The sequence below is a fragment of the Coffea arabica genome, chromosome 10c (assembly GCF_036785885.1).
Source record: "Coffea arabica cultivar ET-39 chromosome 10c, Coffea Arabica ET-39 HiFi, whole genome shotgun sequence".
NCBI classification, from domain to species: Eukaryota; Viridiplantae; Streptophyta; class Magnoliopsida; order Gentianales; family Rubiaceae; genus Coffea; species Coffea arabica.
Genome location: NC_092329.1, coordinates 8,918,429 through 8,928,239, shown reverse-complemented (window position 1 = coordinate 8,928,239; position 9,811 = coordinate 8,918,429). Strand labels below are relative to the sequence as shown.

Here is a 9,811-nt window from a genome sequence, read left to right as displayed (position 1 = left end):
CTCGTCAAAAACAGGGTGTCAGTGGGGCTACAAGGTGGTACTACGAACTCTGAATATTCCTGCATTCAGACTTTTGGACTCAAAGGATCTTTCAATACAAGTCCTAAATGTTGTTCAGATTAATCTCTTAGACACACGGTATATATAGTATAATAATACTAAGATAATTTGGCGTTTAAACACTAATAAAAATTAATCAGAATGTTATCTTGGATTATCTTTTATTTTTATCATGACTTTTAACGATGCAATGGACTTGAGTTTCTGTGACAAGAACACGATTGCAAAAAGCACCAAACTCTGTGCGGACAACTATTGAACTTTGAGTTGGGAAATGAGGAGCCGAAATTAAGCATGTTGAAGAAGATAGTAACTTTGGGTTTCATTTGGTTGATGCTCGTAGTAGGCCTAAATCACTCCCTCCATGTTCCTTTGGCCAAGTTTATGACTGTGTATTTGTTGTTCATAACTGTTTATTAAACTTTGGTTGGCCCAAAAAAAAAAAAAGAAAGACTTGTTGATTTATTTACTTGTGGATCATAATATTCAACAAAAGCAGACTTCATATGTAGCTTGAGTGCGCAAGAAATTCACCTAACCAGTCCTTCAGAGGTGGCTAGCCACTGCTACGTTGATTTATTTTGTTCAACAAGTCATAAATGGAAAGAAGGACAATTTTGAAAATGATCTATTTCCATGTCATGTAGTATACAAAGAATCATAAAGCATTGAGATAACCTAGCTTTTTCATTTGATTCACAACATATCAAAGGAGACTGCCGAAATCCCCACATGAACAGTTTCCATTAACAAATTTATGCAGCTTTTTGCTGTCTCGGATTATAATTGTCCTTGAAGTTGATATTGAGATATATTTAACAAAATTATGGCAATCCTTACACATGCTAATGCTCTTCTTAATCCGTACTGGTGCAGCATTCGGTGTATTCAACAGCCCAAATGCAACTGCCATTTTTTCGCTGTGATGAACGGTAGACGAAGTTGTTTCTTGCTCTTCAGAATTTATCGCCTCAAAATTTGCTTGGAATTCATATCCAAGAGTCTTTACGCTCTCATGTAAATCCGCCAGATATTCTTCAACCTCTTTCATCAAACCTTGTTGATCATCGGGCTTAAATGAATAAACCTTGTCTTTAATGGTCATCCAGCTCCAATCTTTCAGTTTTCCTATTTTTCCAGCTTTCATCATTTTTCTCACCCTTGAAACATCCTTCCATCTCTCCGCAACGAAGTACAAATTTAACAACGACAAATACGTCTCTGAGTCCTTTGGATTAAGGTTGAGCAGTTGCTCCGCTGCCTGAAAAGCCAAATCTAATTTCCCATGACTTCTACAGCCTGCAATTAGCATTGACCATATAACTTCGTTGGGCTCAAAATCCATCTTTTTGATAAGGTCAAAAGCTTCTTCCAACCGACCTAACCTCACAAACATATCAATCAGGCATCCATAATGGTCCATCACAGGCTTGATTTTACACTCATTTTTCATCATGTTGAAGTAAGCCAATCCTTCATCGACCATTCCAGCATGGCTGCAAGCTGCAAGAACGCCTACAAAAGTAATCTTGTTTGGCTTTACTCCAACAAACCTCATATCCCCAAAAAGCTGTAATGCCTGTCGTGACTGGCCATGCCTGGCAAAAGCAGTAATCATTGCAGTCCAGGATATCATAGTCCTGGTGGACATCTCAAGAAAAGCTTTACTTGCTCCCTGAATGCTTCCACATTTGCCGTACATGTCGACTAAAGCAGTTCCAACAACTACATCAGACAAGAACCCAGATTTAATTGTTTGAGCGTGAACCTGTTCTCCTTGTTCCAGAGCAGCCAAACTACTGCATACATCCAATACACTTGAGAAGGTGAATAAATCTGGCTTTAAACCAGATCGGTGCAATCTCAACAACATCTTGAGAGCCTGAATCCCACTTTGATGTGCTGAGACTCCATCTTCTGCAAGATCTATCATCTGAGCATGGCCTGCAATCATAGCATTCCATGTTACCAAGCTGACGATGTCCATTGCATCAAACAACTGATTCGCCTCACTAATGCATCCATTTTTCAAGTACAAATACATAACTGCATTCATCACACGTAGATTAGATCCATAACCAAGTTTAATGCTCAAAGACTGAACCTGCATCCCAACTTCCAAAGCCTGAATTACACAGCACAGACTCAACACGCTAGTCAATGTAAACTCATTTGGCTCTGCACCCTCAAGTAGCATCTCAACAAAAAAATCCAACCCCTTGGCAGGGTTCCCATTATCCCCACAAGCTGATATCACACCAGTCCACGAAATAACATTCTTTTCCTCAATGCTTTGAAATACCTTAACTGCAGAATCCAAAATCCCGTTTTTAGAATACAAACTACAAAGTGCATTTCCAATGCTCGTGTCATCCGCAATCCGATATTTCAAAATAAAACCATGAATTTGCTTCCCTAATTCAATATCCGATAATGATGAACAAGCATTCAAAACAAGTCCCAACGTATAATTCGTGGGATACACCCCAGCTTCCAACATTTCTTCAAAAACACCAATAGCACGCTCTGGCTCTGAACTTTTAATATAACCCGACATCAAGGAGGTCCAAGAAACCACATTTCTCCTAGGCAAACTGTCAAATACTTTCCTAGCATTTCCCACCGTACCAAATTTTGCATATACATTAACAAGAAATGTCATGAGAAACCAATCTTGATGCGTGCCAGTTTTTATGATATGGGCATGAATTACTTGTGCTTCTGAAACCGAATTCTTATCTATGCATTCTTGCAACAGTGGAAGATAAGCAGCGGACTCAACTTTCAGACCACATTCTTTTACTATTGCAATTGCTTCATTGAACTCCATACTAAAAGGGTCCAAAGCTTTATCCAGTTGTGCATTATTCCCATAGTTTTTCTAACAAAACAAACAAATTATAGACATGAGCTCGACAATATTCACATAAAGTAATGGAATTAGATGCAGAAAAATCATTGCTACCTTATCGAATGTAAGAGAAGGTGGAATGTGACGTTTGAAGTCAGGATCGAGCTTGAGAGTGTTGCCAACTACAGCAGAAGGCAAGGAGGCCATCAATTTGAATAGTCTGAAGCCCGAAAAGTGATTTAAATCCCTTTATTGTGTAGCTGAATTTCGTGTTTGGTTATTCCTTGAGCAGTATTCTTTAGGGGTGTCTGAGAAATGGAAGTACGTTATCTCGTATTTTTTGTGTGTTTGGACGGGATTGAATTTTCCTTGAATCACAGGATAGAATCATACATACAAATGCCAAATGGAGGAGTTCGTTGACCTTCTTGCCAAGTCATCTGGGCCCATCGGGAAATGCAGTCATGATGTGGTTGGGTTTGATTGGTCGGCTGAAGTTTGGAGGGAAACGACATTTGTCTCCTGCGTCCCGGTATTTTGTTTAAAAAACTCTATGATCCCTCTTGATATCATCCCCTAAGCTTGTATTTCTTACTAAAAATAATAATTTAAATTTTAAATATTTAACAATATTTAATCTAAGGATCAATAATATTTCTTTCACCTTTCAACCGCAAATTTCACTCGTAAATACGATACTAGAAAGAAATGTAGACTCCCCCACTTTGATTATACCTATTTTGCTGCGTTCAATGAGAAAGTAGTTTTTGTTGTTTGATTTGCTGCCTTCAATAGAAAAGGTTTATGAAAGTGCACATGGTTATATTTTTCCACTTCAATTGAAAAGATAATTTTTGTTTGGATAAGAGTTTATTTGGATGATTTATTTGAGATAATTATTATAGCACTTTTTGTGATGTGATGTGTGTGAAATAAAAAAGTGATTGAGAAGATAAAAAGGTAATTGAGATTTATGAAGTAAATTATTTTGTTTCAAATTATCTCAATCCAAACACACTCTATGATTTGATTGTACAGCCTCATCTAAATTCACGCCCCAAGCTCTAACTGCAGATTAGATAGATTATCTAAGAAGAAGGGTTCAGAAAGTGTCACACAGTCCACTACCACGCAGGGCATTTTAACTATTCTCTCGTGTTCAAGAAAGGTTTTGATCCCAAATGTTCTTGAAACTTGAAAGTTTCATACATTGCTAGGGATTAAAATGTTTTATACAAATTTTAGTAATGATGTAATCCCGTGTCAAATTGGCCCGCCTCTTGCAGATGAATACCCGAGAAGAAGCCTTCTAAATCATATACAGCTTAAGCAATCAACTCCTCCCAGCGGCTCCCATTTAACACCATCAACAACTGTGGAGCAAAATGAATGCAAGCGTTAAAGGATGTGAAGGTATTTCATTTACAAATCAACCGGTAAATTCCACAAGTGCCAGCATTTAATTTCACACATATATTGCGGTAGACGTGTAATATTAATCTCTACATAGAAGTAGAACCTAAAACATTAGCAACACAATAGTCAAAAAGACAGTTTCCAAAGGGGATTGTGCTGCAATGACCCAATTTAATGGGAAAAATCAATGGTTTAAGTAATCAACTACGAAGATTATGGTCCTACTATCTATTTCTTACTTAGAAATCAATGAAGACATTATGACAACAATGTTAGCATTTGATCCGCAGTCAACAAGCTGCAGATTTACCTTACAATGTGGGGAACCTTGTTCAGTCCTTGTATTTCATTGTTTCTTTCTCGAACCCAATTGTTGGAAATTGTTTGGCATACTCTTCAACCTCATGCCGTAGCTTAGTAATCTCAGATTGTAAGTTAGCATCCTTCATTGTTGCCACAAAGTCCTTCAATTTTGTACCTGAACAAAAGCAAAGATAGAGCTATTTGAACACCCAGCCAGCTTATTAAGCTCCAAAGGATCTCAAAAAAGATGAATCAGAGTAACGTTGAACAAGCTTTAAAACCTTTAGTCTCAGCTTTGATCTTCAGAGCCAGCTTCACGGCTGCATCAAAGAACTTGGCCACTTCGATGAAATCTTCTTCAGCAAATCCTCTAGAAGTGAGAGCAGGGGTTCCTAAATCACCGTATAAATTAGAGTTAACTATAAGTTACAATTGGACAGAGCAATGCAAAGATGATCAGTAGGTGGGTGCTCTACCCATTCTAATGCCCCCGGGCACCATTGCAGATACATCCCCTGGAACAGTATTTTTATTTGCTGCAATGTGTACCGACTCCAGGACTTTTTCAACCCTTGAACCATCAATCCCCTACAGAGAGAATTTCAGACCCAGAAGAATAAGCACGTCCAGGTTTTTGGCAACTAAACACAGAGAGAATTTCAGACCCAGAAGTATAAGCAGTCCAGGTTTTTGGCAGCTAAATTTTGTTGATTATTGGAACCATGAAGACCAGCACAAAGAATTCCAGCCAAAAATGAATCGCCAGAGGATGATTATCCTCAATCAAGTTATCTTTAAGGACAAACAAAAAGTAGAACAGGAATTATTCTTTTAGTTCCAAAAGAAGATAGTAGGAAACTGCAACTTCGACAGAAAAGCTTTTCTCCACAGCTCATCTGAAGCTTTCGTTTAGTATCTTCAAAAGATTTATTTAGGCACATACATCAAAGCAACAAACTTAAGAAGCATCTTTAGAAAGATGTTCCACTGAAAAGACAGAAAGAAGGAAATAACTTTTAAGTTTCCATTCAGAATCTCGAACTGGAATAGATAAGGGGGCTAAAGTAAGAACAAAGATATCTTACCTTGTTCCGTAAATTGACCAAAACAAGATGGTTATCAGTTCCCCCAGATACAAGTTCATAGCCACTAGCTAAAAGAGTCTGCATCGATGAAGATAAAATGTTTTTAATTAGATCAAATACAGCAAAATTAAGCCAATATTACCCTGAGAACAGACCAGATTTCAGGATTCCAACAGAAAATAGTCTTTATTGTAAGGGAAAAAAGGTCATAGCATGGATTTTGATGTTACCTCTGCAAACTTTGAGCAATTACTCAGAACTTGCTCTTGATATGCCTTGTACTCTGGTGTCATGGCCTTGAATAAAAATTTTGTCAGCAAGATTGTAAATACACATACAAAAAAAGTACAAAAACCACCATGAAACCATCATGCAAAATCTACAAACAACTCTACCTGTTTCAATGCAACAGCCAAGGCACTTATTGTATGATTGTGAGGACCACCTTGAAGTCCAGGGAAGACAGCCTGATTGATTTTGTCTTCATAGTCATACATCACCTGAAAGATGGAACTCAAAACTATTTAAAAGGAATCATCAGTAAACATCAGTTCAAAGTTCCACCTTAAGCCATCAAAATGCTTTGTATTTCCTTTCATTTTTCATTTTCCCTTTGGGGATAAATCATGGTCAAAATGGGATATGCAACAAACAGTTCAGATACAGAGCAAGATGCATGAGATTCTGCATTTTAACTTCTTGATATATCTATTTCTCAATTAGAGTTCACTTCTTATGAGGAGTTGAGAGATAGGCCAGTAGTTCTGGACTGCCTCACCTGGCTGATGCAGGATAAAATTCTTAGTAGAAAAAATCCCCAGGTTCTGGTATGCAGAATATACCCAAAAAGGAAGAAAAGAGAAACTCACTTCTTGTCCTTGTTTGTTAATCTCTTTTACCCCCTTTCTGAAGAAAATCATTGCTCCACGTGGCCCACGAAGTGATTTATGTGTTGTGGTTGTAACAACATCGGCAAATTCGAATGGTGATGGGATGACACCAGCAGCAACAAGCCCACTGATGTGTGCCATGTCAGCTAACATCACAGCCTTTTGCTTGTCACATACCTATCAATTTCATATCAACTATTAATAAATGACTACAAAACATTCAAAAAGTTCAGAAATACATGATAATGTTGATGTAAGATTGCAATCTTAAACTCATGGTACCTTGCGAATTCGTTGGTAATCATACAGCCGTGCATAAGCACTTGCACCAGCTACAATCAGCTTTGGCCTAAATAGTGTTGCACTCTTCTCTAACTGCGGTGGCACCAGATGACCATCAGCTTGGATAGTCAGGTTTGAACAATATTAAAAAGAAATGCAAAACTAACTAAAAACTTGAATTCGTTCGCAGCAAGCACTGTCAATAGAAAGACATAAGACTTAATATTTGGAAAAAGATCGAAACAAAATTCACCCATAACTTTTAGTAAGTAAAAACTACTTCTATCAGTTATTCTGGAACTAAAGTTGTACAAGATTAAGAAAAGAACAGAGCAGAACGCTTCAAAATTGAAATTGTAACTTCAGAGACAAAGAGATTATGGTACAGGAGTAACAGATGTTGTTTCTAGTCTATATTTCTTTTCTATATATGGAAAGTTCAAAAATTATATAGTGAGATAGGCAGATGGGGGGCGCGCAGCCTTTAAAAACCAATATGCTTCAAAATGAGTAGCAAATTTCAATACCCCACCAAATGGTATGATTTTTACAAAATTCTTCCTTCTTCGTTCTGCTTCATTTAACAGTCAGTTTGCAAAGGATGAGCATGGGAGAAAGAGAGAGAAAGAGAGAGGGAGGAAGGAAGGGAGGCCCGGGGTCTGGGTTTCAGGAAGGGAGACTGTTTGGTTAGTAGCCGTTTCACATCTGGAGTAAATGAAATCAACATTGACATATCCTTTTGGAATTCAAAATCGATGTATACAATATCTCCCAGTGGCCAAATATTAGGCACCTAACATTTAAAAACTGTATTTCGTCATGGTAGAAGACCCAGAACATCAATAACAAGGAAAAATTGCCAACAATCGAGTACATAACCAAGATATATTACTATGGAATTCGTTTCTAAAAGTAACATAATAGCAGACAGCCTTATCTTCCATAACTTCAGAATCAATATACTATATGTACGCATAAGCGCACCAATTTATGCAAGCAAAACAAATACAATTAACTGTTTCTTCCTGTCTCAATTATATCGAGAATTTTGAGTACTAGGCAATCAATAAGTAGGAAGCAAGGTCACCATTGTAGTGATGAGTTAAAAGCCGTTGAGTATAAAATATTTCTGCAAGACCAGAAGAACTTCCAGAAAGATAAGGAAATCACCTGGTCATAGTCAATATACCCTGTGCTCTCATCCAGTCTGTAAGGCATTGTCTCAAAAAAAATTGAGACTGCAGATATCTTCTTTGTGTCGGTCTGCAAAAGAACCAAAAGAAATGGGTAAGGGTGTAAAAGTGTGTGGAGAGAGCAAAGTGCTAAAACTAGATTCAAAATCTGGACTTCCAAATTTCATGAAAATGTAATGACCTGATAACCATGTGAAAGATGTCCACCATGAGGAAGATCAAGTGCCATTATCCTTTCATGAGGTTTGAGCAGAGCAGTATACACTTGAAAATTTGCAGGTGATCCAGATAATGACTGAACATTCACTAAAAAAAGCAGATACATAAACCACTTGATATAAGACCAAAGCAATCTACTTGAGATGGTATCTATCAGACTCCCATGATAATATATCTAACGAATAACTGGATCACCAGAAAAAAGCCCAGTGCTCAGCTATATTATTTATGTGCAAGCAAGATGTCTCAAAATAGACATCATTTTTAATTTAGAAATAGGCATGCCCAAGGAGGATTCCGAGAAAGAAATGCATTTTACCTCCCCATTTTGTAGGTTCCAAATTAAAAGCTTCTAAAGCTCTCTTCTGACACAATCTCTCAGCCATGTCAATGTACCTTCATGTGCACAAAGCCACTCTTATACACTCCCAATGCATGATAATTACTTACTCAATTCTGTGAAAGAAAGTCTTTTTACCTATCCAAAAGAAAGCCAACTTAGGAATTTAAGAAAATAAAAAAGAAACAAAAGCAATTTTCCACATACTCATTTCCTCCATAGTATCTAGCACCAGGGTACCCCTCACTATACTTGTTCGTCATTATCGATCCAACCGCTTGCATCACCGAAGTCGACGTAAAGTTCTCAGATGGTATAAGCTCAAGTCCCTACTTTCACAAAAAGCATCTAAATAAGCCAAAATTCGATTTTGATTTTTCTATTAAAAACAAAAATATCAAATGAAACTTAAGGCGGCATTGGTAAGTCGGCAGTTCATGTGATTTGAATTTAACTTTAACAGAACAAACGTGCATATAAAAAATGGTGCTAAATCGTTCCACTATTACAGACTAATTAAGATCAATAACAAATGAGAAGTAGTAAAATGAACAAGGCTTTTGTTATTAGAAGTATAAATCACCTTCCATTGCCTGGCTTTTTCGAGCTCGATGATGTCAGCAATTTCTGGATCAATCTCCTCTAGCGGTGCATTCAATTGTTTTATCCACTGTTATTCAATTCCAACAAAATATTAACATATTAAGCTATTGATACATACACTAAACCAAGATCTAACAACTTCACCTCACAATGTAATAAAAAAAAAGTACTCAATCAATACCGTGATACGTGAATTTTCCTTTTCACCTACAGCTTGATTCGTCACAGAAGACTGTATCAATCCAAAGAAAAAAAGAATACAAAAAAAAGGCAACAATTTGTCAAACATCTAAGATGCATCTGTATAATGAAGTTTTACATGCATAAATGATGAAAAACAAGTGTTTATGTGTTGTGTGTAGAGAACGAACCATCCGATAGACGGAGGAGACGCGGGAGGAGAGAGGTCTGAGGGAGGAGGAGGAGGAGGAAGAAGAAGAGCAGAATCTTCGAAGAGCAATCGCCATTGCCATTTCTGGGCTTTCCTCTTCGTTTTTCTTGGTTTCCCTCTGCGAATTGTGAAATGGCAGATTGATTTTTGCTTGGGGGGTTTTACCGAGCCGGGGGTT

General features: G+C 37.4%; 2 protein-coding genes across 3 annotated transcripts; both read right to left on the bottom strand.

Moving 5' to 3' along the window:
* Positions 1-660: 660 nt before the first annotated feature.
* Positions 661-3,414, bottom strand: LOC113714686 (pentatricopeptide repeat-containing protein At4g14850). The gene is made up of 2 exons (XM_027238682.2): positions 3,026-3,414; positions 661-2,941 (listed from the first exon to the last, which is right to left on the bottom strand). Exons 1-2 carry the CDS (start codon positions 3,116-3,118, stop codon positions 767-769), a joined length of 2,268 nt encoding a protein of 755 aa, XP_027094483.1. The 5' UTR covers positions 3,119-3,414; the 3' UTR covers positions 661-766.
* Positions 3,415-3,881: 467 nt separating this feature from the next.
* LOC113714685 (serine hydroxymethyltransferase 2, mitochondrial) lies at positions 3,882-9,811 on the bottom strand. Of its 2 annotated transcripts, none has more exons than XM_072069479.1 (16): positions 9,614-9,811; positions 9,424-9,474; positions 9,223-9,309; positions 8,847-8,968; positions 8,619-8,695; positions 8,262-8,386; positions 8,058-8,150; positions 6,888-6,980; positions 6,585-6,782; positions 6,111-6,215; positions 5,946-6,011; positions 5,716-5,793; positions 5,107-5,218; positions 4,912-5,022; positions 4,643-4,805; positions 3,882-4,284 (listed from the first exon to the last, which is right to left on the bottom strand). In XM_072069479.1, the coding sequence occupies exons 1-15, from the start codon at positions 9,713-9,715 to the stop codon at positions 4,660-4,662; spliced, it is 1,566 nt and encodes a 521-aa protein (XP_071925580.1). In that variant the 5' UTR covers positions 9,716-9,811; the 3' UTR covers positions 3,882-4,284; positions 4,643-4,659. The 2 variants fall into 2 exon arrangements, with proteins under 2 accessions (XP_071925580.1, XP_027094482.1); XM_027238681.2 differs by having other exon boundaries at positions 4,638-4,805; positions 9,614-9,809.

Coding starts and splice junctions, on each gene's coding strand:
- LOC113714686 (XM_027238682.2), bottom strand. CDS start 3,118: ATGGCCTCCTTGCCTTCTGCTGTAGTTGGCAACACTCTCAAGCTCGAT. Junction 2,942..3,025: donor CTTCTCTTACATTCGATAAG/GTAGCAATGATT, acceptor TTGTTTTGTTAG/AAAAACTATGGGAATAATGC.
- LOC113714685 (XM_072069479.1), bottom strand. CDS start 9,715: ATGGCAATGGCGATTGCTCTTCGAAGATTCTGCTCTTCTTCTTCCTCC. Junction 8,151..8,261: donor ATCTTTCACATGGTTATCAG/GTCATTACATTT, acceptor GTTCTTTTGCAG/ACCGACACAAAGAAGATATC. Junction 6,783..6,887: donor ATTACCAACGAATTCGCAAG/GTACCATGAGTT, acceptor TGAAATTGATAG/GTATGTGACAAGCAAAAGGC.